Source organism: Exophiala oligosperma (genome assembly GCF_000835515.1).
Source record: "Exophiala oligosperma strain CBS 72588 unplaced genomic scaffold supercont1.4, whole genome shotgun sequence".
Taxonomy (NCBI): Eukaryota; Fungi; Ascomycota; class Eurotiomycetes; order Chaetothyriales; family Herpotrichiellaceae; genus Exophiala; species Exophiala oligosperma.
Genome location: NW_015622821.1, coordinates 2,615,983 through 2,643,911, shown reverse-complemented (window position 1 = coordinate 2,643,911; position 27,929 = coordinate 2,615,983). Strand labels below are relative to the sequence as shown.

Genomic DNA, 27,929 nt, shown 5'->3' with positions numbered 1-27,929 from the left:
TTTCACCTTCTAGGCGCACTCCTTTCGAATATCCCTGGGCGAGCTATATATCCTTTTTCGTGACGCGCGGGTTGGATTCGCTGTCTCAGTTCAAAACCTCAAGGATGTCCACCAAACAACAATTGTAAGGCCGGCACGATCGCCATGCGTTTACCATCGTCCAACCTCTCTTTGGAGGCCAAAAAGGTCTCCGGCAAGAAGTCACTCACGTCGATCCCAAGCAACATCTTGGCCACAGCTTCACCCGAAGACCAACACAGAGGCATCCCATAACCGTTGAATCCCGCCGCTATCCATTCACCTCCTTGTTCGCTCGTACCTCTCTTGGTGACACTCAGAGGCAAAGCTCCGACCAAGGGCAACCGATCGGCCGTGAATCCCATGATACCGGACCAAACCCTGATCACCTCGGCCTTGGAGCCTTCTTCCCACCCCTTTGTGAAGAACCGAGGGAGGATGTTGGAGATGTTTTCCGCGCACGGCACGCCGACCTCGGTGTCGTCACTCACGAGCATCTCGTCGACCTTGGCCCTTTCGCCTCCCACGAAGATGTCTCCCGTGTGAGGGTTCTGGCAACCGTAGTACAACCCGAGTTCCATCGTACGGGACTCGCCGTCGTACCTACCGCTGTTGATCATGCTCCAGGACAAGGCGTTGCCGTGACGTCCGAACCCTTGGGTCGATTTTTGAGTCGACATGGTCCCGCGCACGGGGTAGATCTTGCCTCGGAGTTCCGGTAAGAGGTGACCTGTGTACCCGTTGGTGGCGTGGATGACTTTTGCCGCTCGTATCTCTCCCCGAGGTGTGTGTAGAATGTAAGGATACGTCTTGTCGCTGTTGGAGTCGTAAGTGATTTCCGTCACGGGAGTTTTGGTCTCGATGGACAGACGGGACTGATAGCTAGAGCACAATTGAGCCCAGATGTTGGTGATGAGACGGTATGGCCAGAATGCGCCGTTAGGAGCGACGATGGCTCCAGCTGATGCTCGAACATTGTACTCCTGTTTGAAAACCACGATAGACGTTCGATTAGCATGAAAAGACAAAGGAGTCGCATGACCGGCATTGTTGGTCAGAACGTATAAAACGAACCCTTTCAGCCTCTTTAGGAGTCAACTTCCTCATCTTGCCTCTTTCTTCCGGCACATGCTCCTCGTATAGACGGTATGACTCCAAAGCTCCTTCGAAAGATTCCTTGTCTTCGAAGCAGACGACGTCCTGGAGCCTTCTTACTTCGCTGATGCGTCGAAACTCGTCCGAGGAGTTCCCCAGAGCATGCATCTTCTCCAACGTGCTGTTGGCGTACCGTGCAATCTTGACCGCTTGCTCATGACCAAAATGCTCGCTGAGAATCTTGTAGTCGCCCGGTACGAACGAGGTCAGAACGCCGCCGTTGCGACCCGTGGCACCGCTCGTCAGCGTCCGAGCCTCCAGAACCGTCACCGAGAATGAGCTCGACGACGGCGGCGCTGCCTCAAACAACGTCTTGGCCACACTGCATCCTGTGACGCCGGATCCAATGATGGCATAATCGGTCACCTTGGGTAAGCTCTCCGACTGGATCTCAGACAGTGTCGGGTGAGGCGGCAATTGCCACGTTGCCACTGTAGGGTTCGCTCGTGGAAGTTGAGGATCATTCCGTGCTTGGGCTTCCAGCTCCGCCAGTATACTCGGTGTAACTTGTCCTGTCATTTTTTTGTGCACGGGATAACTTCACCTTGGGGAAATATGTTTATTTCGTCTTCTGGCTCTGTGCCTGGGAGAGTGTGTACAGCGAGACCGTGACACATGGCTTCATGACTTTTATAAGGCCCACGTCCCGCGTCTCCAGTCTCAGGCCAGACTCAAAAGCTGTACGACCACAAGGTTCGACATACGCGACACATGCATCCACAAGTCAAAAAGAGACCCAAAGAGTCGAGAGTGTGTCGTCGCACATTGGGCCTTGTCACGTGCATTGGCCGATAGCGGTGGCTCATTCCGCAATGGTGGATGCCAAGCCGGTCGATTCAAAAGCTTCCGATTGGCCAATCGATTCGAAATAGCGTCTTATCAACTTCAGCGCGATCAAGAAGACCGAAATGAACCGCCAACCACCACAGGTCCGTGTTGGACTCCAAGACTTGAAAAGGAAGTTCTACGCTATCGACGACACCTCTTCGACTTTGACTTCGCCTCTCCATCATTTGAAAGGGGGGTCCGGCTGAGAGAGTGTCTATCGAGGGGAGAGTTCAGTTGATAAAAGGTCCTGGTCGACCGCGCAGATGAATATCTGTTAAACTCTTGTTCTGTTTGTGCCTTCAAGTCTTCCTTTGCTCTGCTCTCGGCAACAGTCAAGACCGGGACAAACATCGAGGACCACGACGGCAAGAACCACTGTGACAGTCTCACCATGAGTGCGACGGAGGCATCACCTCACGAGCCCGAACGAGATCCTTCGTTCTGGGCTCCGGGTACCATGAGATTGCAAGACTGTAAGAACCATCCGTGATTGATTTCTTTGGAGCTGTGCTGATTCTGACGGACTCATAAAGTACAACGGTCCGGTCAGCAAATTATACTCCATCCCATTCCGACTTCCGATCCTAATGATCCTCTGAACTGGTCGTCATGGCGAAAGACTGTGAATTTCGCCCTCGTGCTGTTCTACGTCTTTATGACGTTTGTTCAACTTGACATCGGTTTCACAGCCTGGGACGCTTACGTGACCGAGTTGGATTTTACCTACGACCTCCTCAATGGAGCAGCGGCCGTCAACTACGCCGGCTTGGCCCTGGGGTGTATCGTGCTCGTGCCACTGGTCCACAAATATGGCCGCCGGTCTCTGTATATCTTCAGCACGGCGCTTCAGCTCGCGTCTTGCGTCTGGTTTGCTAAGACCTACTCTATTGGCGACCTGTTTGGGAGCAATGTCATCTCTGGAATAGGAGGCGCCATCAGCGAGACCATTGTCCAAATAACCATTGCAGACCTCTTCTTCGTCCATCACCATGCTGCCATGAATGCTTGGTATTGGTTTGCCACACTCGCCGGTGCCTTCCTGGGCCCGGTAGCTTCGGGGTACATTGTCGACAGCCAGGGATGGAGATGGATGTTCTGGTGGTGTGTCATCTTCTTTGCCGTCAATCTGATCTTGATCATTTTCTTCTTTGAAGAGTCCAAGTACGTCAGCATGTACGTGGGCCACGCAACATCCCGCACTGGCGAGCCAGCAGAGATGGAACCCAACGAAGGAGGCCTTTCCCTTAACAGCAATGGACCACGAATCGATGACCAGGACGCCAAACAGGCTGAAACCTTGCCGGCGGTTGAAAGAACCCCTACCGATGTCGAAATTGACCCCACGATCCCCCTGAAGACTTACCGCCAACGGATGAGCCTGATTACCAAAACGGATGATTCTCTTCTCCAAAGCTTCTATCAACCTATTGTGGTCCTGTTCAGCTTTCCCGCTATTGCATATACAGCCATTACTTACGGCAGTCTTTTGGCTTGGTTCGCCATCATGACGTCGGTACAAGCCACGTACCTCTTCTATGAACCTTACAACTTTTCCGCCGCTGGAGTGGGACTGATGAATCTGGCCCCCTTTATTGGCACGATACCTGGAACGCTTTACGGTGGATGGTTGAACGATAAGTCCATCATGTGGCTGTCGAAACGCAACTACGGTATCTATGAACCTGAGATGCGTCTCTGGCTTGCGTTGCCTGCGGCATTGATCACCCCAGCTGGTCTGTTGATGTTCGGCATCGGTCTCAATAATGTATGTGAACTACAGCTGGAGCGTGAAGTGGAGCGTGAACTTTGTTCAATCCCCCCCTCTCTCTGTCATTTCTGTAGCCAGTTTGATGGAGCGCACAATCAATTCCACTAACGCCTCATGGTTGCAGGGTGTTGCCTGGCCAGTGCTTGCCGTCGGGTACGGTATTTTTGGCTTTGGCTTTGTAGTAGCCGGCGATATAGCCCTCGCCTATTCTATGGATTGCTATCAAGATGTAAGTGATCTGTGACGGCGCACGATGAATGAGCGATTGTGTCTCCAAACACTTGTTCATACCAAGTCTTTGGCTCATCTTGCTTTTTCGTGTTGGCGAGGGCTGACTCTTCTTCAGATCATTGGAAATGCGCTGGTGGGAGTTGTGTTCACGCGCAACGCCTTTTCTGTCCTCGTCCTCTTCACGCTCACTCCGTGGATTAATGGCATGGGACTGCAAAACATGCATGTCTTGGTTGCTGTCCTCTGCTTTGTTATTCTACTGCTTCCGATACCTTTGATCGTCTGGGGTAAGAAAGCTAGAATCGCCACCGCGAAGTTATATAAGAAATTGGCGTCTCGACAGCCAACGCATCGAGCCCAGTGAATGGTATAGAGTTGGCTCTATAGTTGCTCTTGCCAAAGTATTGTGGCTCCTAGATACATCGAGGCGACGTTATGCAGGCTGCTCAAGCAACTGCTCGCCACAACTATACATATAAAATATGGTACGTCCTTGCCTATATTATGTTGATAAAGAGAGTGAAAAAAAGAAAGGCATCAAGTCGTTAGCATAGCGTAAATGCCGTCACACATTTCGACATGCATAAAAAATTCAAACCAAAAAAACTCCGCCGCTGTGTGTGTTAACGATAGTTCATAGCATATCCCTGGTCCCGGACCCTGTAAGGGCAGCGATATAATAATTGTGGTGTCATCATTCCGGGGTCTTCTCACGTACGACTCGCGGTCCCGAAAAGCTGAAACTCCATGTCGTCCCAGTAGATGGGGCCGACTCCACTGTTGTCTCTAGCAGTCCAAAATAAGAGAAGCCAGGTCTTTAGTTCGTCGGCGGTCCGGGGCGAGAAATCGGCAACGAGGTGCAATTTAGACAACGCCGTGCCCCTTTCCAGGGGGTTGACGATCTCGAAGCATGCAACCAGATAGGCGAAGTCAGCGCATGGTGCCGATCGCCCTGTGAGCTGGACCATTGTATGAAGTTCTCCCAGGACTTCTCTCGACATGGCAATAGCCTTTCCGTCATCGGTGCCAAAGGCGTGTTGCAGCCGGTGGAGCACAGTCAAAGCCGTCAAGCGCAGAGTATTCGCTTGTGTGTTCATCAGCGTTCTCTCTGTTGGCGTAAAGTGTCCTTCACGAAGAGTCGCGGTGCTCGTCGGTTGCCAGGTTTGTAGGCTTTGTTCGACAGTCTCGATCCTTTTGCGGAGGCGCGCACGTAGAGGAATTTTGCTTGGTCCCCTGCGGTAATGGCGCATCACTTGGGTCAACTCACAAATATCGTACAAGTGGGTGAGAAGGGGCGCCGACACTCCAATGAAGCGATCCACTAGCCCGTCAAGGTCCCCTTGTCGAATTCTGACCGAAGGCAGCTGGCCTCGAAGCAGGCATATAAACGTCTCGGTCGCGATGAGGCAATTAAGCGCCGATATTCCATCGGAGCCCAGTTGTTGTATAAAAGCTGGCTCATTGTCGTGGAAGCGTTTGATGAGATCAAGAATATGGCGACAAAGTGGTAACTCGCCTCCAGAGTGATGCGAGGCAAAGGTTACAATCGCCACGCCTAGCATCAGCACTGTCGACGAATTGTGAGAACCACTGACTTCCAGACGGCGAAGAGAGGCCAGCGCATTGGCGGCTCGTTTGTGACCGACATGCTGATCCTGGGCGAGCTGTCGGATTTGTGAATTTCCGACCATTAGGGACGTACACGCGATAAAGGCATCCTTGACAAGGGTCATGTCAGTCTGCAGGTGATCAACGAATGCTTGCTGATGCCTTTCCCGAAAGCTAGGGCCAAGAACGTATCGGTCCACTTCAATTTGTTTATGCAGCATACTCTCTAGAAGGCGTCGTTCTAGGCCGTTCAGTTCCGGGAAAAGGCTGATACTCTGATATAAACCTTGTTGATTGGATTGGCGCGAGACAGCAACGACATTAGCCGGTGAGGATGTCGATTCTGGGGCAGCTGCAGCCGTGGGCCCCTTCTCGCCGGGGTCTGAGGCGTTCACATGTTCTTTCTTAATGGGTTGGGAGGGTCCATCTTCAGTTCGTTCTAGTGATAGACGATTTCCAGCCGCCAATCTCGGCTTCCTGCCCGGATGATGCAACGGACGATCTGTTCGACACTTGTACTGCAAACGAGAGCATCTGTCACACACCTGCGTCCCGTCTGCGGGCCACCGGCACTTTTCTTTGACACTGTGGCAACGATCACACGCTCTCCTCCGCCGAACTTGATTAGATTGGACAGACCCAGGCGACGACGTTGAGAAGGAGTAGTTCATGGTGAATTGCAGTAATGCTCCACACCGTGGAGTTGGCAGGGCCAAGTCATAGTCCCTTTCATACATACAGTACGGAGTACACCAGTGACAGAGGATGGAAATCAACGCCGCCCGCCACGTACAAACTGTATTCTCTCTCGTCATTTTAGCCGGGTTGCCAAGACGGCTTGTCACATGACTGGAGATCACTTGGCAGCACCTCGGTGCCTGGGACAATTCTCTGCGCCTGCGATCTGTCCATTTCGCATCAGTGAAGAATACTCATATGCTTGAGGGACCTTTTTCTTTCTTTGTATACATTCGCGTTCCTGCCAGCGTCGTTGAACATCGCATCCCACCCTGCCTGCTGCTTAAGCCTACCCTCTCCATTATTGTAGCCACTATGAACGCCTTCAGCCCCCAAATGTACAGTTCTTTTCTTTCCCACCGTGGCGCTCTCGTAACTGACTGTTCTCAGCACCAACTTGGTGATCATCCTCGGGATGATGCAAGTCTCTAAAAGAGTCCCCTTCGACGACCCCCAAGTTCTGCTGGGAGTGCGCATTCTCTACGTCGCTTCGAACCTGATCATCTTTGGTCTTTACTATTATATTAGCCTGAAGATCAAAGCTAAGAGAGGTACGCTGCATATGGGATCAAGCACCAAGAGCCCCCGTGTCGCTTACAAAGTAATGCAGATTTGACAACCCTCAAGTACGTGGAGCCTGCGCCCATGGGCTCGGGTGAAGAACCGAAACTTGTCACCACGACCATTCAAGAGTACGACCAGGGCCAGGTGTCTGCCGCCTACAAGGGTCAGTTGATGGGAGTCGCCATGATGGCGTTCATGCACATCTACCTCAAGTACACGAATCCTCTGCTTATCCAGTCCATCATCCCCGTCAAAAGTGCTTTTGAGAGCAACTTGTTCAAGGTCTACATTCTTGGTAAACCGGCCGTTGGTGAGCTCAAACGACCATGGAAAGCTTCGGGTGGCATGATGGGCATGGGCCAGGGCGAGACGAAGACCGACAAAGCTAGCATCGAGGCTGCTGAACGATCTGGACGAGGCGGAGCCAAGGAAGAATAAACGCGGGCAAGCTGCAGATATTGAAAAACGTGTGCACCAGGTGACCAGCGATAGACCGATCTTGACCCTAGACGTTGCATCAAAAGTGTATTCTATAGCCTACCTTAAGTGATTATCTGGGATTAAAAATGTATGCGCGGATTTTTTGATGCCCATCAGGTGTGGTTATCTCCCGATCTGCGAGTGCTCTGCAACGTAACCGTATTATCGAGGTTGACGCTGGCTGGGTGCAACATATTACCACATTTCCAAGTCAACCCGTGTGGTTCAGGGAAATAGGTATTGCCAAAAATTGCGCGGAAGAGCGGCGCAGGATCAGGAACAATAGATAATGCGAAGAAGCTGCCGTTCTTCCCAGAGAGCAAACAAAGCGATTGGTCAGGACGAGGGTCTTGCTGCCCTGAGTTGTAATAATCGAGCCCATGTTGAGTCACGGCATCCGAGAAGCCTCCAGAAATCCGCCGACGAGGCTCAGGTATTAATATCGAGCTGCCTTGGGATCAACGGCTGTGTTCTGTTTTTTATACTGTCTAAGGACTCGGTAGTCCCAAAGCATACCCCATACTATCTGACCGCATCCGAGGCATCAATTACACTTGTCCGTCCAGTTCTCGTCGTCGGAAGAGACAATTATCGCCCACGATAACTGAAGCATCACAGCGTGCGCCAAGTATCCGCAGCTACGTTTCTCCGAAGCTCCGGAGTCTGCCAAACTGCTGAACTGCGTCTGCCCCTCAACGTCAACACCACCGCCCCACCATTTGCTCGACGAAATACAAAAGCAAAAAGCTTTCCTCGTCACCTCATCACACCACTATTCTACCCTCAGATCCTGCCTATCCTAGATCCTCACAAGTCTTCGATTGGACAAAGCTGTACCTGACTACTCACTGATGTAAGTCTCACATGTTTGTGGTTCTCTTCCGACTCTTCCTGCCATAAAAGCCTCCATTGAAGCCTCCATTGAGCTTCGACAACTGACATTGTTTTCTTTCGCCAGCACTCCTCGAACTTCTCTGAAAAGCAATCCAAAACCATGCCTGTTCAAGTCGGAATCAACGGCTTTGGCCGTATTGGCAGAATTGTAAGTCGCAGGATTTCTTGGTCGTTGTATTGAACCTCAACTGACTCTTCTTTCCCAAGGTCTACCGAAATGCGTAAGTAGCCCAAGATCGGCTTCTGGCAGAACCCATCTGACAATCCCAACCAGTCTCGAGCACGATGATGTCCATGTTGTGGCCGTCAACGACCCCTTCATTGAGCCCAAGTACGCCGTATGTACCTTCTCCCTCCAAACCTCCACCGAGTACGAGTTAACAGCGGATAGGCATACATGTTGAAGTACGACAGCACACACGGTCAGTTCAAGGGCACCATCGAAGTCAAGTCCGACTCCTTGGTTGTCAACGGCAAGGAGGTCAAGTTCTACATGAAGAGAGATCCTGCCGAGATCCCGTGGTCCGAGACTGGCGCAGAGTACATTGTCGAGTCCACTGGTGTCTTCACCACCACTGAGAAGGCCTCTGCCCACTTGAAGGGTGGTGCTAAGAAGGTTGTCATCTCGGCTCCTTCTGCTGATGCCCCAATGTTCGTCATGGGTGTCAACAACAAGGAGTACAAGCCCGATATTCCCGTCATCTCCAACGCCTCTTGCACAACCAACTGCCTTGCTCCTCTGGCCAAGGTCATCAACGACAACTTTGGCATGAAGGAAGGTCTCATGACCACCATCCACTCCTACACTGCCACCCAGAAGACCGTCGACGGCCCTTCTGCCAAGGACTGGAGAGGAGGTCGAACGGCTGCTCAGAACATCATTCCCAGCAGCACCGGTGCAGCCAAGGCTGTCGGCAAGGTCATCCCATCCCTGAACGGAAAGCTTACCGGCATGTCCATGCGTGTTCCCACCTCCAACGTCTCCGTTGTTGATCTTACCTGCGTCCTGGAGAAGCCTGCCTCCTATGAGGAGATCAAGAAGGCCATCAAGGCTGCCTCGGAAGGAGAACTCAAGGGTGAGCAATATCCCAATCCCCGTAATATGAAGCCTGATTAACGTGTATACACAGGCATTCTCGGTTACACCGAGGATGACATTGTCTCTACCGACTTGAACGGAGACCCTCACTCGTCGATCTTCGATGTCAAGGCCGGTATCGCCCTCAACGACCACTTCGTCAAGCTCGTCTCCTGGTACGACAACGAGTGGGGTTACTCCCGACGTGTTCTGGACCTTTTGGGTGAGTGCCATATCCGATCGGGAAAAGTCGGAGCTTCTGCTAACATCGAATCACAGCATACATTGCCAAGGTCGACGCGGGCAAGTAAGCCATGGACCGAGATGCCAGCAGCCGATGCTTGGAACCCCATTATGGGGTCGAGGCTATGACGGGGACGTTTTCTAAAAGGAAAAATCAGCTTGGAGCCATAGATTGAGTTCACTGGAGAGCTACGGCAAATGAAACGAACAGTGTCACGTAACATTGATTAAGATCTCGTAGTTCCAATAAACTGAATACGAGTCTCGGAACAAGCATAAGGATCTTGTGGATTGTTCAGATGTGCATCAATCAAGACTGAATGCCAATGCGACCCAATGCATTTGGTATTATTGCTGCATTTGCAGTTTGGGCGGTAGGTTTCACGCACACTCACCTCTGCATTACGCACAAGGCTGTTACTTGCCACTGAAGTGAAACACCCTCGGATAAAATGTAAAGGTAGGTACCTTCAAGTTGGCAAAATGCACACGACTGAGTAGCTTACCTTGATAAGGCGGAGCTTAGTTGTTATTACTGCCCTTATTAGTGTCTCGGTGCTCGTCATTTTCACTATCCTTAAGCATGTCTCTTGACAATTGGCGGCTACTTCAGGGACTGGGTCTGCGTAATACCAATATCCATAGTTGTGTTGACTGCATGAGGCGTTTATGAGAATTTGTGTCCCGAGCATCAACCTCCCAGCCTTGTGTCAGACAGGAGCAATTGTACGGAGTACAAGTAACGCATGTGCGATCTCGAGAGGCAGATCGATCGGTGGCTGAATCATGTGACGAGGTGTAAGGCTGTTCTTGGCATTGGCTTCCTCCTGATTCGGTTTACAGATTGCAACTTTACCAGGTAGGAGATCTTGCTATGAACAGGCCATTCAGGCCCAATTGCTATATATCAAGGACTGAATTTGTACACGGAGCACTCACTCATATTTGACGCGACTTTGTATCCCATTCACCTTGTTTTCACGGAGCTTGCGGCGCTGTATCACGAACCCGGCACCAAGGGAATACTGAGAGGTATGTTGCGATGCTTCCTATGCTATTGCGTGTCTGTTAGGCGCAAACCTGAGAGAATAGGCACCTCTAAGTTTGCTCGTTATCTCTATTTGTCTCTAAACAATTGTTGTTTCACAGATTAATGGTCTTAAATTCAGCCATTGTTCTATCAAAGCCACCAATCATTGTCTCCGTGGGAAGCAGGAAGCGAACTTCCCGTCATGGCTTTCTTTTAGCAAGTTCTCTTTCCACGCGCTTCAGAGGCTTTTGACAGTGCTCACAAAGAGCCTGTAAAGCAACATGTCAAATCTATCTCCAGCGGGTTATGGAGGTCTTCCTTCAGACCAACCCAGATTCCCCAACCCGATACCTAAACTTGAGGAGCCAATTCAAATCTCTGGCGACACGTCAATGCGAGATACACCAGACATGGCTGGGGATATCAACCACCGTCTGAAAATAGAGACTTCAGATGAGGAAGACGATGACTCCATGATATCCGACACCTCGTCTGAAGACGACAACACTTCTCAGATCCCGCGCGGCCTCCCGATTTCGCAACTTCCTACGGGTCTTTGTTACGATGAGCGCATGCGTTACCACGCAGAGGTAGCGGCAACAAGCGGCGAAAATGTCCACCCAGAGGATCCTAGGCGCATTTACTACATCTACAAAGAATTGTGCGAAGCTGGTCTCGTTGACGACAAGAGATACCCTCCCTTGGTTGACATGCCTTTACTCAGAATCGATGCGAGAGAAGCTACGCGCGAAGAGTGTCAACTGATACATACCAAGGAGCATTACGATTTCGTCAAGAGTACTGCTGGTAGGTTTACGACCATGGATCGCTTACGAGATACTGATTATTCCGGTAGAAATGTCTGACGAAACCCTGATTGACCTCTCGGATGAACAGAACATGGATTCGATATACTTCAATGCTCTATCATATTTCTCGTCCAAGTTGTCTGCTGGCGCCGCGATTGAGACTTGTAGGGCGGTCATGACGCGAAAAGTCAAGAATGCGATTGCTGTCATTCGACCACCTGGTCATCACGCCGAGGTTGATCGGACAATGGGCTTCTGTTTGTTCAATAACGTCTGTATTGCTTCGAAAGTCTGCCAGGGAGACTTTGGTGAGGACTGCAGAAAGATTTTGATTGTGGATTGGTATGTTACTTCGTTCAGCAGTATCAGGGACCCTTCATCGTTAACCTTGCCAACAGGGATGTCCATCATGGTCCGAGTTCCACAGCGTTTGATAAATGTCTATCTTACTGACTCATACAGGAAACGGTTGCCAGAAGGCGTTCTACCAAGATCCCAACATCCTCTACATCTCTCTGCACGTACACATGGACGGCAGATTTTATCCTTCAGGAAATGAAGGCGATATGCACCATTGCGGCGAGGGTCCTGGTCTCGGAAAGTAAGGCATCGCCACCAATGAGTGCAAGGTTCAAGGCTTGACTAATGGGTTCTAGAAACGTCAACATCCCATGGCCGACCAAGGGAATGGGTGACGGCGACTACATGTACGCCTTTCAGAACGTGGTCATGCCCATTGCAACCGAATTCGACCCTGATTTTGTGATCGGTATGTCTGGAAAAATTGTGCATTACTGATGATGCGCTGACGATCGTCTAGTTGCATCGGGATTCGACGCTGCTGCTGGTGACGAGCTGGGCGGCTGCTATGTCACACCTCCTTGTTACGCTCATATGACTCACATGCTCATGTCTTTGGCTAATGGAAAGATAGCCGTTTGTCTTGAGGTGAGCTCATATTAGCTTTGACATTCCAGCAGCCGGAAACTGATCGGTTGCGCAGGGTGGCTACAATTTCCAAGCGATATCGAAATCGGCTCTCGCGGTAGCACGTGTATTGATGGGCGAGCCTCCCGACAGGTTGCAAGCAACCGGAGCCACAAAGCATGCGATCGACACGATTGCGCAAGTTCGAAACGTGCAGTCAAAGTACTGGAGAAGCATCTATCCCAAAGGTAAAAACACATGAACTCGGAAGGAACATGAAACATGTCGAACTGACGAAAAACTGCGCAGACCCCGTCGGGGGTATATTTGGTGGCGAACGATTGCATGGTAAATCCATGTCCAACACTTCCAAGCCTCTCGAGTTTGATTGCTAACAAATCTCTTCCTCTTCACAGACATCATTCGTCAGTGGCAGGCACAGCACCTGTACGACAAGTACAAGTTGACCCAGCTACACATTTTCCGTGACAACATTTCCAAATCCTTCGATCAACAGGTTCTCGCAACGTGAGATCTACTTACGCCTCGCTATTAGAGCGATATTGACCCATTAAGCAGGCCTAATTACGAGACCAAGAAACGTCTTCTCATGATCTTCCATGATGCGTGGGTTCTTCCCCCCTTGGCTAGCTCGTTCCATTTGGGTGATAGGGGGATCACTAACTGCGATCGTTCAAACAGACCAGATCTTCTCGCCTACAACAACGGTCTCAGCACACAGCATCAACTACACGATACGTGGCTCGTATGTTTTTCCTGTGTTTCTCCATCCCTTCTTTACCTCAAGGATATGCTTTGGAATATTTCCACGTCTACGTCCATGTACATCAAATGTCAAAACCCACCCGTCTCTCACATTACCTTCCCCCTTCATTGCGTGCCTCAATATAAGCTTACAGACTTTAAAAAAGGTTGATGGTGCGCAGCATTACATCAAGTGGGCAGTCAATCACGGTTTCGCAGTCATAGACGTCAATGTATCCCAACACATTACCATCAACGACGAAGACAGTCCCGAGTACCACGACACAGACGTCGAGTATGCGTCCATGACCACCGACGTCGCTCGCAAGGAAGGCGAGAAACTCGCGCAGTACTTGTGGGAGAATTATGTCGAACCATGGGACTTCCCGGGCGGTATCGTGCTCATGGGTGCCGGTACGGCGTTCCACGCTTTGGCCAAGCTTGTCAGTGAGAATGGTACGTTTACCCGAATCTCTCCGGTTCTTCCTCATCCCCCGGCGTTTCGAAAAGGGGGAGGGGCCGCATCTTGTGTGGACAAGCCAACTGATTTATTCGTAGAAAACGTCTACCCGTCCCTTTTGGGCATCGTGGGCTTCATCTCCACGAACCCGATCCGACCCATCGCCAACCCGTCCTCGCACTGGGTGAGCCATTGGTACCGCGACAACAGTCTTGTCTATGTCTCGCAGGTCCACAGCCTGTGGAAAAAGGACAAGCCGCCCTCGCGCAAGTACGGCAGGCTGGTCCGCAGCGACGCTTCGGTCCTCAACGTCATGATGAAGATGCACGAGGACGACGTGACCGAGTGGATTAAGGAGAAGGTTCGTGCCGCCGCGGACTCGGACGAGGAGAGCATCGTGACCGAAAGCGAATCTGGCGATACAATCGATGATCCGGGTGCGCCTGGTGCGCCTGGTGCGTTGGATGCGGCGACCGCAGCGGCGGCAACAGCGGCAGCCGGGGGTGTCACGCCTTCGTTTGTCGATGGTGCCGGTGCCGGTGCCGGTGCCGGTGGTCTTGCGTCGGGTGGTTCGAGTCAAGGCGTCACGACATACGGTCAAGGATTCAGTACGGCAACTGGGGATTATTACATGGGGACTGAGCGTTGATCGTTGATCGTTGATATTTGATCACTGATACTAGCTCATTGATGGGATTCGACTTGATTCCGAGATGGAATGAGGATGAGAATGGATAGACACAGAATGAGACACATAACAGAGGCAAGCATGGTCAGTTAGACTGAACGAAAGAAAGTCTGATCGAGTCGTTTGAATTCATTCACTACTCAAGTGTCTCAAATGTCTCAAATGTCGAGACATATCTCGACAGCTGGGCAGGCTATCAAGGAAGCTGCGCGTTCAAATTATGTTGTATCCTAAAAGAAATTGACGTTGCGCCGTGCTCTGAGTTTCCCATGTCCTGCTCCCTGCTATTCCTCGGAATTGATTCCTCGTGTTGAGGAGAAAAAGAAGAAAAAGGAAGAAAAAAGAAGAAAAATGAAAAAAAATGAAAAAAAAGAGGGGGGGAATTTTGAAACACAACATGACTGCACATTTTCATAACCTGGTCACGACCTCTGTCGCCTCTGCCGGGAACTTGCTCGAGACGATTCACGCGGCATGGTATCGTCGAGACGAGGTCTTCTGTCTCGATGGCCGGCGAGAGGACTCCCGCGGCGCCGTCGGTGTTCGGCTCTGTCATCAGGGTTGTAATTGAAAGTAATGATCCTGCTCTGGTCGGCAGAAACATCACCTTCTGCGCTCGTGGTATCGCGTGAGGACGGAGGCTGCCCAATTGCAGCATGCTGGTCGGCACGGACGGTGTTCTCCTCCTCGGGAGCTTCTTCAACTTCCCTGCTGCTGGGTCCCGCAACGTCATCCTCCTGCCCTTCCAGCAAGATGGTCTCCGCCAGCCTCTTGACCTCATGCTCGTCGACGCCCATGAACGCATCGAACAGCTTGGCCTTTACGTCCTTCATCGCTTCCTCCGTCGACGTACCATCGACGACACTGAATAGATTGGCGAGAAAAGGTCGGCTAGATTGTGCTTGATTTACAATAGCATCAATGTCCTCCCGCACCAGTTTCAATCTGTTTGCCTGGCGGCTGACATGCTCCTTGGCCCGTTGCAGCTCTCTTCGTTCCTGCTCAATCTCTGCTATACCCATTTTCACGTTTTCCAGCTGCGTCAAAGCTTGCTGCAGCTGACAGTCCGAGCGGTCAACATCGTTTTCGGCATCCGCGAGGAGGTCCTCTCGCGTTTGAAGGTATGCGGCAGCTTCCTCGAAAGCCTTGCGAGCAGCTTCGACATCGCTGTGCCGCTGGTCGCGAATTCCCATTCCAGCACTTCGGTCTTCCTGAAGTCTTAGGATCCCTGCCTCCCGATTCCTTCTTTCCCGCAATGCCTCTTCCAGATTCTGCTCGAGTTCAGCTTCTCTCGTCTCTATTCGGCCAAACCGAGCCTGCAAAGCCGATGCTTTCAGAGGAGATGTTGTATTTGGGAAGGGTCTGGTACTCCCGGGCAAAGAAGGGGACGTCTTTAATTGCGACTGTCCCCCGGTACTCTCAGAAGAGATCTCCTGATCGGAGTCTCTTCTTCTTGGATTCACCGCAAGGAATCCAGACGAAGTCATTGAAGACCTCGCAGCACGTGGGCTGCCCGTGTCACCGTTCCGTGCGGGAGTGCCCTCGTTTTGCTCCATGTTACGCGGAGAGGGTATCAATGATGGAAAAAAATAGCGCCGCGAAAGGTGCAAGAGTATCGAGTACTGTTATACCAAAGACAAGTCGTGAAGTAGATTCAATACTGAAAGCAGAGGGAAGAAATCTTTCACGTCTTAAAAGGCTTTGGATAAATACTCGGTGAGGTTGACAGCGGGCATGTGACTTGATGAACGATGTACTGGCATGTGACGTCGCCCGAACTAATTCAAAGGTGAAGCGAGATTCATGGCAATATTTGATGCAGTATCATAATGAGAGACTGCTGAAGCAGAGGGAATAATTCACTTTGATTTTTTCTTGTCTGTTTCCTTGCAATGTGATGCATGAAGTGGAAGAAGATGGCGGGTGATGAAATGAGTTTCAGCCTACAGATTCAGCCGCCTTTAAAGCAGCGGTATAATGTCTTGGCACATCTTTCCCGCATTGGGAACTTTTTTCTCCAGAAAGCATTATGGACTCGATTCCAGCATTCATGATCATACTCCGTACGTCTGCTGCATACAATTCTCACCCTCCTTCGTCCAGACACTACCTTAGACAACGTTTCCCCTGCATAAGTCCTATTTACAGGACTTTCCTGCACACAGGATGCACCGCACCCTCTCTCTCTCACGCTGCACATCTTGCCGCCGGTCTGTCCTCGAAGCATTCACCTCGCTCGCCGGCATAAACCTCCCAGCCCGCAACACTCTCGCACCACTATCCCGACCTCTCTATATTCATTCCAGAACATTTAGCCACATCTCCCCTCTCCGCCAGTCTCTTGAACCTTCATCGAATTCAACCCAGTCCGAATATGTACCATGGTATCTAGAAGTCGAAGACCCAGAGCCTCCGGTGCCTACATCTCCTCTGCTTGCGCTTCAAGAGATCCCACCTCTCCCAGATAATCCACCACAGATCCTCTCGTCTGTTCTCGACCATCTATCCACCCAGATCGGCCTCGATAATCTCACCCTGTTAGACCTGCGACACATTGATCCTCCGCCCGCGCTGGGCGCCAATCTAATCATGGTGATCGGCACCGCTCGCAGCGTCAAGCATCTCAATGTTTCCGCAGACCGTTTCTGCCGCTGGGCTCGAAAAGAGTACAAACTGCGCCCGTTTGCCGACGGACTTCTGGGCCGCAATGAGCTCAAACTGAAGCTGCGCAGAAAGGCGCGCAGGATGAAACTTGCCCAGAGCGTGGGCAACACAATGGCCACGCGCGACAGCGACGACGGCATCACCACAGGATGGATCTGTGTGAACATGGGTCCCGTAGACGAGGCTGTTCTCCCAGAGGAGCAGACCGTCACGGAGAGCTCGGTAGCCGACTCCAAACCCTTGCCGGACGAGTTTGCCGAGGACGAAGAGGACGAATATATCAACCCGCCGGACGATTACGTCGGGTTCGGTAGTCGAATCAACTCGCCCCGGATCGTGGTACAAATGTTCACCGAGCAGAAGAGACTAGAGATGGACCTGGAAGGTCTTTGGGATGTTCGAAATACCCGCCGAGCAAGAAAGGCCAACCGAGCCAATGCCGCGGTCGAGGAGATTCAGAGAGAGCAAGAGGAGGAAGCTGATGACGCACGGGATAAGGAAGTGCACGAAGAAGCCACGAAGCAGGACAAGCCACAGCACAATCCCAAGAATGACGAGGATGTACCCAGTAAGATGGAGAAGGAAATTGAACAACCTGAAGAGCGTGAAGGGACAGATCAATCGAAACCCATGGGTTCGATAGGTGCCAGCTAATAAGATGGTCCACGACCAACGGCCCATTCGTACTATTTTGATAGTTTTTGTACAATACAGCGTTGTCCTGATCTTGAGAAAGCCTTCCCTCTTCGTGTTTTTATTTTCTTAATTCATAAATCGCATCAATTCGTGACTTTTTGGTGCTATGTCTGGACGGCCAGCCATCTTTTGGGCCGTGCAATGCAAATATTCCTCTGTAACCCATTCCTTCATAGTTCTGTATCGACTGTAGGTTTTTCCGGTTCTTTTTTAATGCTGTTTCATGCAAAACTCGGACCCAACATGACGACGCTGAAGCGCATCTCTCCACCCCCGGCTTGTTCCTCTCGTTTCAAGAAGGCCTGCACTCCCAGCTCCTGGCCCCTTTCGCTGAGCACGTCGTCTTGGGGGTCCAGGCGACCTCGCTTGATGGGACCCTTTCTCCTCCCGTCGAGTTCCCACAACTCCCCGGTCTTTTCGTCCTTGACGAACGCGACGAAGTGGAGGTCCACGTTCTCCTCGGCGTCCGGGGCGGACGTGTCCCCCTTTGCGGCGGCCGAGGCGTGAGCGCTCTCCAGTGCCTTGCTGTTGTACAGCAGGTCCGCTCGGTCGACGGGCGAGAGGGGGATGGCCTGTCGGAGGAGTGTGTCCAGGTCACTCCCGGGGGCGATCTGGTCACGGGCCGCGCCGTTGGTGACGGCGTGCAAGAGCCCGATCAACCCACAAGCGTTACGGATCGTCTGTTTGAACCAGACCACCTCCTCTTCCGGCCCCGAGCCGGCGTATTCGGGTCTGGAGGAGTCTTCGGCCGCTCGAAACTTTTCGTAATTGGACGTCACGGGGAAAACGAGCAACAGGGCCACGGCGGGCCGGGGCAGGAAGGCCAGAAGGCCGGGCTCGGTCAGGGAGTAGACGTCGTGGAACTCGAGGGCGGGGGACAGGCCGAGTTGTCGTACGAGGTGGGTCATCACTTCGGGGTTGTTTTCTGTTCAAAGCGGACCGAGAATGTCAGTCATGATACACTCCGTGGTCGCAGGCCAAAGTTGACGAGGCGCGTGGATGTAACCCCCGGGGGAAACGGGCCGTACCTAGAGGCACAAATGCCTTGCGACCGGCGGGGACGTCGACGTCGGCCATGCTGTAAAGATTGGTCGTGGGACTGTGAGTGTGGTACGAGATCGTGAGAAAGAGTGCGACAATGAGTAGGGGAGGGATTTGTAAATATCGAGCCTCGTGGTGAGCGGGACGAGGCTGCAGAGTAATTGCGTCAATGGTCGGAGTCAAGGGTCGGTTTACCTGCCAACTATGGCTCCGTCTCTCTAAATCAAATAGTGGCGGTGGTGGCTTTGAGTGCCACAGGCGGGTGGCTGCCATTCTCCTCGTACAGTAATAACTCATCCAGGGATGTGAATCAAGGTAGACATCAAAGGTGATGATAACATTGATCCAGATACACGAGGCACACTCAACATCGACACCATCTCAGTACTGGCGATACGGGGGGTGGAAGTCTATGGTTCATGTTTTACACTCCTCTGATCTGATCCAATGCATCTCATGCTGGAATTTGAGGACTTCATCGCCCCATGAATACCAACCAGCCGTTAAATTCCTGGCAAACAGTTCAAGAACCTGTGGTTGTCGGGGTAAAAGTTCTTCAAGCAACACTTTCAGACAAGGTTTCCTCGAATGGAGATCAGGGACCGCAGCAATAATGCGACGACGAGTCTTCACGTCCACACCCGCCTGCCGCTTTTGAAACAACAAGAGGATCTCATACGGTCTTCTCCATAGTCCGTCCAAGGGGGTGACGGGCTGACCATGTGTCGTGACTTTGATCCATATCCATTCCTCCACCAGATAAAACCCCATCGACCCGAAGGTCTGGACCACATTAGCGCGGATGGAGGCTTTGTTCGTGATCCAGATGGCGACGAGTCCTTGCGGGGAGAGACTGGTCTCTACGATTTGGATGGCCTGTTCAAATGGATCACTACTCTGGTCTTCAGCAGTTCTATAGTGGCCAGCATGCCGGACCGATCTATTAGTCCACGGCGGATCCATGAGAATCAGATCGAACCTATAATTCGAGGACGCCAGATGCTGCCAATCCGACCAGGCCTGCTGTCCCAGCTGCAAGGTTGAATAGATGAATGTAGATCGAGGCGGGATGAGATAGTCTCCGTTGTCTATTGTTTCCACAACCGAAGCGTCATCGCCAGGATTGTGGACAACCACACGGCGCAACGCGTCGAGGGAAGCAAACTTGCTGCGCTGTTCCGTGCTCGACAAAATGATAGGAACTATAGGGTCTGTGCTCACCGCTATCAAACAGGTAGGTTCTGCTAAGGACAAGGTGGCTTGCCCGGGATATTCCCGGTCTGGCGGAGTTGACATGGACCCTCGGTGTCGGTACCAAGATAGACCATCGTTCGAGACGTGTTCATCAATCTCATTTAGAGCGGAAGATATCTGTTCTTGGATTGAGGCATGGTACTTTTGCTCGTGAACAGGTACTGCGTTCAAAGCAGCGACGCGTTTAGATCCTTTGGGCTCAGTGTTGGGATATGGGCTTTGGAGAGGAGGACGGCTTCTCGGTGAAAATGATGAACACTGGCCATGTTGGATGGATGACGGTATATCGATCAGGAAAGTGCTTCCAGCTTCACTGCTGTAAAGAATTGGACGTGTTGACATCGGCGTTAAGCAGGCATTCGCACCTCATGCTAATATGATCCAAGTCATATTGCGGTATGTCAGGGATCTGGACCACGAAACGCAAGGGCCAGTGTAACTAGGCGGTAGCGTGGGATCTAGGATATCCGATCTAAAGATCTGTGATCTTTGATGGCCTTCCCTGTACAATACAATACTCGTGCTAGCGAGAGAAAAAGTGGAAAGACCGAAAGAGAAAAAGAGGATCGGATCTAAGCATTAGGAAGAAGAGTATTGTATGAGAGAGATACGAGGAGCGGCGGTAACCATCTGGCACAGATCAATATTGTTCCCAAAGACTTTTTCTTGTCGATGAGGACAATAGATCAGATCAACTAACCGGGTTTGGTTTAGACCGATCACGGAACCCGATTTAGGTTAGTGCAGTCTCAATCCACTTTTCCCTTTTCCCTTTTCACTTTTAAGATCCTTTTCGTCCATGTCCCTTCACCCACTTCGATGAATCTACAGTAAACCAACGCGCCTCATGCTTGGACCATTTGCACAGACCTTGAGAGGATCTCGGCGCCAATGCAAACGATGGCCTTTGCTCGTTCGAATAACAGGTTTTCTACTTTGCGGCTGTCTGCCCGCCTTCCTACGAGCGAGCATTGCCCAGCCTCTTACTGAATGGCGCACGCCCCCTTCGGTAAATGCTACAACATACTTTGAATTGAATGTGCATTTCACTAACGGCACGATGTTGATATTGACCTTTTTCATTCTCCATCCCTGTCCTTTTTCCCTTCACTTGTGACTTGGCTCGTAATTCAGGCCCTTCCTGTGTACATCAGGTGCTTCGCGTTTCGCAAACCAAAGGGCATATCAATAACACATATTTCCAAACAAATTATGGACCTTTGCCTCGACAGTTGCAATTAGAATAACGAAAGCTACAGCTTCGATCTGTTCACAATGTCGCGTCTGGTATCGCGGGTCGCCATCTCAATAGGTCACCATTGACACACCTTATTCTTCCTGACGCCCAGCGACATGTTGGAGGCGTTGTCAGACGCCCTACTCAATGCAAGGGATGCACCCGTCGACTATACGGGTGACGGCAACGGAGCCGGAGGCGCTCTGAAACCGAGTCAGAACCATGCCATCCACATCGCTGCAGTATGCTGCTCCAGCTTCAGTTTGCTAGCCGCCTTGGTCACTCTGCGGTGGTTTCTCATTATGCGCAGAAGTTTCCGTCACATCCTAGTTATGAACCTGATCATAAGCGACTCATTCAAGGCTGTGTGGTACTTTACTTTTCCCATCGTCCTCTTCGCGAAGGGGAACATCTCGAGCAGCTCCAAATTCTGTCAGGCAACCGGGTTCTTCCTCACATTCGGCGTCGAGGCTGCCGACATGGCGATCTTCCTCATTGCCTTGCATTCTGTGTTATACATCTTGCGACCAAACCATGCCGTTGGAGAAGGAGGACTGTACCCCTACCGTCACTGGGTCTGGCCTGTTTGGCTCTTACCGCCACTTCTCGCCTCATGCCTTGCGTTCATTCGAAACCCCAAACCTTTCACTACTTCAGGCGTCTTCTGTTCACTACCCAAACGTCCGATATGGTATAGACTAGCACTTTCCTGGGTCCCAAGGTACATCATTATTGCCTTCATCATCTCCATGTATTTGTGGATATATATCTATGTGCATCTGAAGTTTCGCGGGTTTGACAAACTCGGTAAGTCAGAGTCTCTGAGCGAGTCACCGGTAAATTCGAGACAATTGTCGGTACCTCTCCGTAGCGCCGACATTGAGCAGAATGGACATGATGGAATGGCATCAAAAACCTGGTCCAGGAGGATGTCACAGCAGCCCACGCCTCCGGTTGAACAGCTGGTGCCATCCTCTGAGCAACTACAACCATGGGACCACATGAATTTCATCACCTCCAAACCACTGCTGAACCTCCCTGATGACGGGGCTGCTTCGACGGGCCCGTGGGGAAGTACGTGGTCCGATGACACAAACATGGCGTTTGCAGCCCCTTCTGGGAGACCATCGCGAAAGGCATCTCAAGATGTCGGGAGTGCAAGCCCACACAGAGACCCCGTATCACGACCGGACGTTGCACCGAACACACGAGAGAAAGTTTCGAGCGAACGATTGGACCCGTTAAGACGGACCCGGATGGCGATTCGCAAACAGTTACGATCCATGTTTGTGTACCCTCTGGTCTACATCATAGTATGGACATTTCCGTTTGTGTTCCAAGTCCGATTGTACAACGAGTACTATGTCAAACACCCGGTTTACTGGATCAACATATTGTCGGTCATCATGTTGTCGCTCCAAGCCGGAGCCGACTGCATTCTTTTCTCTTGGACCGAGAAGCCTTGGAGAAGGATTGCCTCCAACTCGAGGTTTTCGCTTCCTGCCGTGCACCGTCGCAGTCGAGCGATTTTCCGACGAACACACCGAAAGCAAAGTCCACCAAATACCTCACAACAGGAAGCACATGAGCAGTCCCAGCCAAAGCGGGTTGTGCATTGGTGGGAGGCAGAAGGTCGACGGCGAAGGGACAGTGTGTGGCTGCATACGAGTACAATCAGCGATACCTTTTCGCACTTGGCCTCACGCAGACGATCGAGAAGTGTGGATATGAGCAGACGATTTCCTACTCATTCCAGACACCTGAGCGAAGACGTACCTTCGCCCATTGCAGAAATTGAGCCTGTATCACCTGGGAGCTCTCCCGCCCCGCCGAGACGAGTTGGGAGGACAAGCATGAGTAGAGTCTCGACGAACGTCAGCGAACGGGAGCCTCGAATCAGTTCAGGACCGGGTAATGGTCACAATGCCGGACCAGGAAGTCTACAGAAGGTAAAAAGTCATGATTCAAATCGTTGATGATATGGTGGATTGTACGCATACAAAAACAACTACCCCGTGTTGCATTCGTTGTTGAAGTCGGAGTATTTTAATAAAACATTGCATTACAAGCCAATAGCATATGCGTAGCATAGCATAGCATAGGACGGTATGAACATTAGAATGTTTATCTTGAAACACGAATACCCTCACACATCCAAATTTGGATCTGAACAAAACACAACCTCGTCTGGATGGACCGTGAATAACCGGGGAACCCCCAAAGATCCCACGAGATGGGAGAAAAGATTGCCTTTAAATGCCCTGCTATTGGTGTAAGGGGGGTGATCACGGAGAAGAAATGCCCCAGATAGTGCCCCGATCTCGCACTTCTTCTCTTCCGATTGTTTCCCAGGATTACAGCACCGGGAGGCAGTACCCTTAGCGATAACTATTGTACAGTGTAGGATCCGAGAAGTGCGGGCGTGCTTTTAGGCTCCGAAATTCATGCGCAACAAAAACTCCCTCCTCGGCATCGGCAGCAGCACCTAAACACCGGCCTAACAATACAGAGTAAAGTCCATCTCATTCCATCCCTCCACACACACACACACACCAACCAAGTTACTCGTTATTGTAACTTAGGACTCGCATTGTAAGGTCTCGTCTCGTCTTGTCTATCCGAGATTCTCAGCCACCAACATCCATCGACCGTCATTCCTCACGTCACCAAGAAACTTTTCACCTTTGGACCTCTCTCTCACCCAAAACATCCCACCTATAGTATCCCGGACAGCGACAGACTCACACACCCTCACACACCCTCACCTCTCGTTCTTCTTTCGTACCGCCGCACGATGTGCTTCTTTTGAATCAAACGGCCAGTGAATGCCTCTTCTAGCTTCAGGCCATGCAGCAACGACATTACAACCCACACGACCATCCGAGATGGAAAGCCGAGGTCCCTCGAGATTGCTCGAGGAACCACCATTATCCCAAACATCCTCTTCGTCGACGTCTTCAACACCACACACATTCTCAAGAAACACACCCGCGGCGGTGACACGAAAGGATGACGGTCGCGCTCCCGGCGAGCCCAAGTACCTGGACAAGAGGAGTTTAGATTATGTCTTGCGCAGTGGTTTCGCAGGTGGTCTGGCAGGATGTGCAGTGAGTACAACTTTATCATAGCCTCGGCCCGTCTTTGTTTTCTGTCGTGTCGAATGCCATTGCAAATGCGCAAGGCGAATTGCGAATTGCGGGCTAACGAAACCCTCACTCCAAGGCCAAAACTGTCGTCGGACCCCTCGACCGAGTCAAGATCTTGTTCCAAGCGTCGAACCCACAATTTGCGAAATACACAGGAAGCTGGACCGGTGTGTTTGTAGCGATGCGGCACATCAATCACTCAGAAGGTCTCCGCGGCCTGTATCGTGGTCACTCGGCCACTCTGTTGCGAATCTTCCCTTACGCGGGTATCAAATTCCTGGCCTACGAACAAATACGGGCCGTTCTCATCCACAACAAGAATCAAGAGACACCGGTCCGTCGGTTCCTGTCGGGGTCTCTGGCCGGCATCACCTCGGTCTTCTTCACCTACCCCCTCGAAGTCGTGCGCGTGCGACTCGCCTTTGAAACGAAACGAGACTCGCGGTCCTCCTTGTCGCGGATATGTCAACAGATATACCACGAGCAACCACCCCAGCCGCAGTCGCTGGCCGGAGGACACGGCAGCAAACATCCCCATCACGGTGGTGGTGGTGGTGGTCCGGTCGCCGCGGCCGCGGCCACTCTCGCCCAGCGGGCGGCCCCGAAATCTGGACTGGTCAATTTCTACCGTGGCTTCTCCCCGACGATGCTCGGGATGCTCCCCTATGCGGGCGTGTCGTTCCTGACCCACGACACCATTGGCGACTTGTTCCGGCACCCGACCTTGGCTCCGTACACGGTGATACGGTCGACGTCGTTGGCCCCCGTCCCTCCAGACGGGGCCTCGGGAGGCCGTCCCAGGGCCTACCAGCGCAGCCAGCTGACCGCGCCCGCGGAATTGACCTCGGGCGCCATGGCCGGGCTGGTGTCCCAGACGGCCTCTTACCCGTTGGAGGTCATTCGGAGGAGAATGCAGGTCGGTGGCGCGGTGGGTGACGGACACAGGTTGTCCATATTGGAGACCGCGAGGAGGATCTTCCTCGAACGAGGATGGAGGGGCTTCTTCGTGGGTCTGTCCATCGGGTACATCAAGGTCATCCCTCTGGGTGCCACGAGCTTTTATGTCTATGAGCGCGCAAAGTGGTTTTTGGAAATTTGATTTTGATACTGCCCCACAGGATTGCAAATTCCACGAGTTTTACAAGTAGTTGTTTGCAAAGCAAGCACCTGTACAAATGGCAAAAACGTTTGGTAACGGCAGACTTGGAGGGACGAGAGAGGTTGAAGATTGACGATCCTTCTTCGTTTGTAAGAAAAAGAGGAAGGATGTGGAACAACATGGTTGCTGATACATCATGTCAGGTGGTATATACCTAGGTATATATACTTGTATACCGCACCCTACCTAGGGTCTCTTTTTTCTTTCTTTTTCTTGGATCGGTATCGGTACGGAAGAATTCTTGAGTGACGTGCAGAGTACGTATATAGGTATATTCTCATTGGGACAGCAATACCACCATTGTTTCAACAATCACCACCGTCGAGCACACAGGTCATGGACGGATCAGTTTTTGAGCCCGTTTTCTTTCTCACTCCCTCTTCATAGGTCCTGTCGTGATCTGCCCCTCCGTTGTGGTCTCTACTCCGCCTCTTCTGGCGGCAGTATGACGAGTATCATCACCACCACTTTCGTCGTTCTCACCCGAGTCTTCACTTCCGGGTCCCGAACCTGTAAAGGGTACACCTTCGGTGATGACGACCGCCTCGTCTCGGCCGGTCACGGCCATACTCATACTACCTCTTCCCGTGTCATCCCAATGAGCGTCGGACAGGTACTTGAAATCGAGACCTCGGGCTTCATCCTCCTCCTTGACTCGTAACTTGCAACCCGGGATCCTGTCGATCACAAACAGTAGTATACAACTCACCACGAAACTCCAAGCCGCGCAAGTCGTCGCGCCCGCGAATTGGTAACCCAACTGGATCCAGTGTCGGTTCCACCACCCTCCGGCGTAACCGTCACCGCTGACGCCGTCCAGGGCCGGGACAAACGAAGCGGCAAACAGTCCGGTCAACAAATCACCCACGTACCCTCCGACCCCGTGGATGGCAAATATGTCGAGTCCTTCGTCGATGGATATGAGATATTTGTACTTGTTTGTGAAGAAACAAGCCGTCGAGGTGACGAGACCGACCAGTGCCGCCACGTAGACCGGTACTGTAAAAAAACCACACAAGAACCCATGTCAGTAAGGACGTTCAGGAAAGGAGGAGGAGGGAAAGGAGGAGGAGGGAAAGGAGGAGGAGGGAAAGGAGGAGGAGGGGGGGATTTCTCTCTCTTCCTCTCTTTCTGGTGTGTGGTTTTCTCTCTATGTGTATGTTTGTACTTACCAAAACCAGCTGCAGGTGTGATTCCGACAAGTCCGGAAATGATACCTGAACAAAATCCAATGATACTAAATTTCCGTGTATACCAATACTCGAGCAACGTCCAACCGATACCACCACCACACGCCGCCAGGTTGGTATTGACGACGACATACACCGACCGAAGCGATAGGTTTGCTGTGCTTGCGCCTATTTTTTTTTCCCTCTTTGTATTAGTCATGTGTTTCCTTTTTTCGAGAATACAAATCAAAAACAAAACACAATATATACAACGAGACTCACCGTTGAAAGCGAACCAGCCAAACCAGATGAAGCAAGTTCCTATCCCGACGAGGAACGGATTGTGAGGTTTGAAATGGATGATCTTGGCCCTCTCCCCGGAAGTGTGCTCGTTGATGCGTGGTCCCAGCATGAGACTCCAGGCCAGGGCACTGAACCCGCTGGCGATGTGCACGGGGCCGGAGCCGGCAAAGTCGTAGACCCCCAGGTTGTAGAGCCAGCCGGAAGGGTTCCACTCCCAGTACGCCAGGACGTAATACACGAACGTGGTCCAACAGAGCAAGAACAACATGCTGGGCCAGAGACGGCCACGCTCCAGCATGGCACCGGCCAGGATCATGGCGGTCGCCGTGACGAAGGTGAAGCCGAAGCAGGCGTACAAGATGTCCGGGATGTCGGAGTTGGCGAGAGACGGGGCGGCGAGGACGTTGTGCAGCCCCGCCAGGCTGAGGTCGCCCAGGATGGGGTTCGTCGTGTGCGACTGGTACAGGGAATACCCGTAGATCCAGAATTGGATGCCGCAGGCCGACGCGCAGAACAAGGACTGGAAGATCATGGTCAACGCCGCCTTGCGTCGATGCATGCCGGCGTACAGATAACCGATGGCCGGGGTGATTTGCCAACAGAGGATGGTACAGACGAGGATCCAACATAGGTCGCCCTGTACGATTCAAAAAGATTCAAAGTTGGGTGTCAGTAAGCTTCACGCAGCGAGATCGAGGCGGGACATGGATCCCCCTTCAACCCTCTCGAGAGAAAAAAACACCATACCTTGTCGTATGGAGCGTTGAGGTCCTGAGTGATGGGGTTGCCACCTTGAGGGTCGACCTTGTAATCCGGCCATTCTGTGATGGGTGTGATTTCCGACATGTTGAGTTTGTTTGGTCTCGACTTTGCCTATTTTGAGGGGGGGAAATGATATGGGCCTCTTGGGAACGAAGGAGAAATCAGGGCAGTTAGAAAGGAACAGTCACTAGGGCAGATGGTATATGAAGAGAGA

At 51.8% G+C, this 27,929-nt stretch overlaps 13 protein-coding genes across 13 annotated transcripts; 7 read left to right on the top strand and 6 right to left on the bottom strand.

Annotated features, from left to right (window-relative positions):
* Positions 1-15: 15 nt before the first annotated feature.
* PV06_05045 (uncharacterized protein) lies at positions 16-1,873 on the bottom strand. Its single transcript, XM_016406011.1, has 2 exons — positions 1,093-1,873; positions 16-1,001 (listed from the first exon to the last, which is right to left on the bottom strand). Exons 1-2 carry the CDS (start codon positions 1,690-1,692, stop codon positions 99-101), a joined length of 1,503 nt encoding a protein of 500 aa, XP_016264217.1. The 5' UTR covers positions 1,693-1,873; the 3' UTR covers positions 16-98.
* A 235-nt stretch (positions 1,874-2,108) lies between these two features.
* Positions 2,109-4,364, top strand: PV06_05044 (uncharacterized protein; the record flags this gene model as incomplete). Its single annotated transcript, XM_016406010.1, has 4 exons — positions 2,109-2,474; positions 2,535-3,766; positions 3,894-3,998; positions 4,116-4,364. The coding sequence occupies exons 1-4, from the start codon at positions 2,393-2,395 to the stop codon at positions 4,362-4,364; spliced, it is 1,668 nt and encodes a 555-aa protein (XP_016264216.1). The 5' UTR covers positions 2,109-2,392.
* Positions 4,285-7,591, bottom strand: PV06_05042 (uncharacterized protein). The gene is made up of 3 exons (XM_016406008.1): positions 7,118-7,591; positions 6,945-7,065; positions 4,285-6,857 (listed from the first exon to the last, which is right to left on the bottom strand). Exon 3 carries the CDS (start codon positions 6,421-6,423, stop codon positions 4,711-4,713), a length of 1,713 nt encoding a protein of 570 aa, XP_016264214.1. The 5' UTR covers positions 6,424-6,857; positions 6,945-7,065; positions 7,118-7,591; the 3' UTR covers positions 4,285-4,710.
* On the top strand, positions 6,514-7,487 carry PV06_05043 (uncharacterized protein). The gene is made up of 3 exons (XM_016406009.1): positions 6,514-6,684; positions 6,737-6,897; positions 6,957-7,487. Exons 1-3 carry the CDS (start codon positions 6,545-6,547, stop codon positions 7,346-7,348), a joined length of 693 nt encoding a protein of 230 aa, XP_016264215.1. The 5' UTR covers positions 6,514-6,544; the 3' UTR covers positions 7,349-7,487.
* A 793-nt stretch (positions 7,592-8,384) lies between the features above and the next one.
* PV06_05041 (glyceraldehyde-3-phosphate dehydrogenase) lies at positions 8,385-9,673 on the top strand (the record flags this gene model as incomplete). Its single annotated transcript, XM_016406007.1, has 6 exons — positions 8,385-8,432; positions 8,492-8,505; positions 8,559-8,622; positions 8,676-9,360; positions 9,415-9,585; positions 9,642-9,673. 6 exons carry the CDS (start codon positions 8,385-8,387, stop codon positions 9,671-9,673), a joined length of 1,014 nt encoding a protein of 337 aa, XP_016264213.1.
* Positions 9,674-10,916: 1,243 nt separating this feature from the next.
* PV06_05040 (uncharacterized protein) lies at positions 10,917-14,245 on the top strand (the record flags this gene model as incomplete). The annotated part of the gene is made up of 13 exons (XM_016406006.1): positions 10,917-11,442; positions 11,492-11,786; positions 11,843-11,856; positions 11,907-12,045; positions 12,101-12,213; positions 12,265-12,392; positions 12,448-12,619; positions 12,681-12,719; positions 12,788-12,899; positions 12,951-12,998; positions 13,074-13,137; positions 13,304-13,592; positions 13,695-14,245. 13 exons carry the CDS (start codon positions 10,917-10,919, stop codon positions 14,243-14,245), a joined length of 2,490 nt encoding a protein of 829 aa, XP_016264212.1.
* Positions 14,246-14,635: 390 nt separating this feature from the next.
* On the bottom strand, positions 14,636-16,176 carry PV06_05039 (uncharacterized protein). Its single transcript, XM_016406005.1, has one exon. The coding sequence runs from the start codon at positions 15,838-15,840 to the stop codon at positions 14,707-14,709; it is 1,134 nt and encodes a 377-aa protein (XP_016264211.1). The 5' UTR covers positions 15,841-16,176; the 3' UTR covers positions 14,636-14,706.
* A 252-nt stretch (positions 16,177-16,428) lies between these two features.
* Positions 16,429-17,602, top strand: PV06_05038 (uncharacterized protein; the record flags this gene model as incomplete). The annotated part of the gene is made up of 1 exon (XM_016406004.1): positions 16,429-17,602. Exon 1 carries the CDS (start codon positions 16,451-16,453, stop codon positions 17,600-17,602), a length of 1,152 nt encoding a protein of 383 aa, XP_016264210.1. The 5' UTR covers positions 16,429-16,450.
* PV06_05037 (uncharacterized protein) lies at positions 17,581-18,804 on the bottom strand. Its single transcript, XM_016406003.1, has 2 exons — positions 18,673-18,804; positions 17,581-18,569 (listed from the first exon to the last, which is right to left on the bottom strand). Exons 1-2 carry the CDS (start codon positions 18,719-18,721, stop codon positions 17,866-17,868), a joined length of 753 nt encoding a protein of 250 aa, XP_016264209.1. The 5' UTR covers positions 18,722-18,804; the 3' UTR covers positions 17,581-17,865.
* A 298-nt stretch (positions 18,805-19,102) lies between these two features.
* Positions 19,103-20,441, bottom strand: PV06_05036 (uncharacterized protein; the record flags this gene model as incomplete). Its single annotated transcript, XM_016406002.1, has 2 exons — positions 20,305-20,441; positions 19,103-20,252 (listed from the first exon to the last, which is right to left on the bottom strand). The coding sequence occupies exons 1-2, from the start codon at positions 20,307-20,309 to the stop codon at positions 19,103-19,105; spliced, it is 1,155 nt and encodes a 384-aa protein (XP_016264208.1). The 5' UTR covers positions 20,310-20,441.
* Positions 20,442-21,292: 851 nt separating this feature from the next.
* On the top strand, positions 21,293-23,152 carry PV06_05035 (uncharacterized protein; the record flags this gene model as incomplete). The annotated part of the gene is made up of 1 exon (XM_016406001.1): positions 21,293-23,152. One exon carries the CDS (start codon positions 21,293-21,295, stop codon positions 23,150-23,152), a length of 1,860 nt encoding a protein of 619 aa, XP_016264207.1.
* Positions 23,153-23,651: 499 nt separating this feature from the next.
* PV06_05034 (uncharacterized protein) lies at positions 23,652-25,810 on the top strand. The gene is made up of 2 exons (XM_016406000.1): positions 23,652-24,283; positions 24,399-25,810. Exons 1-2 carry the CDS (start codon positions 24,002-24,004, stop codon positions 25,419-25,421), a joined length of 1,305 nt encoding a protein of 434 aa, XP_016264206.1. The 5' UTR covers positions 23,652-24,001; the 3' UTR covers positions 25,422-25,810.
* Positions 25,694-27,799, bottom strand: PV06_05033 (uncharacterized protein; the record flags this gene model as incomplete). The annotated part of the gene is made up of 4 exons (XM_016405999.1): positions 25,694-26,480; positions 26,654-26,839; positions 26,933-27,590; positions 27,701-27,799. The coding sequence occupies 4 exons, from the start codon at positions 27,797-27,799 to the stop codon at positions 25,852-25,854; spliced, it is 1,572 nt and encodes a 523-aa protein (XP_016264205.1). The 3' UTR covers positions 25,694-25,851.
* Positions 27,800-27,929: the final 130 nt, after the last annotated feature.

Coding starts and splice junctions, on each gene's coding strand:
- PV06_05042 (XM_016406008.1), bottom strand. CDS start 6,423: ATGACGAGAGAGAATACAGTTTGTACGTGGCGGGCGGCGTTGATTTCC.
- PV06_05037 (XM_016406003.1), bottom strand. CDS start 18,721: ATGGCCGACGTCGACGTCCCCGCCGGTCGCAAGGCATTTGTGCCTCTA. Junction 18,570..18,672: donor CAAGGCATTTGTGCCTCTAG/GTACGGCCCGTT, acceptor CGCTTTGAACAG/AAAACAACCCCGAAGTGATG.
- PV06_05039 (XM_016406005.1), bottom strand. CDS start 15,840: ATGGAGCAAAACGAGGGCACTCCCGCACGGAACGGTGACACGGGCAGC.
- PV06_05034 (XM_016406000.1), top strand. CDS start 24,002: ATGCCTCTTCTAGCTTCAGGCCATGCAGCAACGACATTACAACCCACA. Junction 24,284..24,398: donor GTGGTCTGGCAGGATGTGCA/GTGAGTACAACT, acceptor CCTCACTCCAAG/GCCAAAACTGTCGTCGGACC.
- PV06_05043 (XM_016406009.1), top strand. CDS start 6,545: ATGCTTGAGGGACCTTTTTCTTTCTTTGTATACATTCGCGTTCCTGCC. Junction 6,685..6,736: donor AACGCCTTCAGCCCCCAAAT/GTACAGTTCTTT, acceptor GACTGTTCTCAG/CACCAACTTGGTGATCATCC. Junction 6,898..6,956: donor GAAGATCAAAGCTAAGAGAG/GTACGCTGCATA, acceptor AAAGTAATGCAG/ATTTGACAACCCTCAAGTAC.
- PV06_05045 (XM_016406011.1), bottom strand. CDS start 1,692: ATGACAGGACAAGTTACACCGAGTATACTGGCGGAGCTGGAAGCCCAA. Junction 1,002..1,092: donor CTCCTAAAGAGGCTGAAAGG/GTTCGTTTTATA, acceptor GTTTTCAAACAG/GAGTACAATGTTCGAGCATC.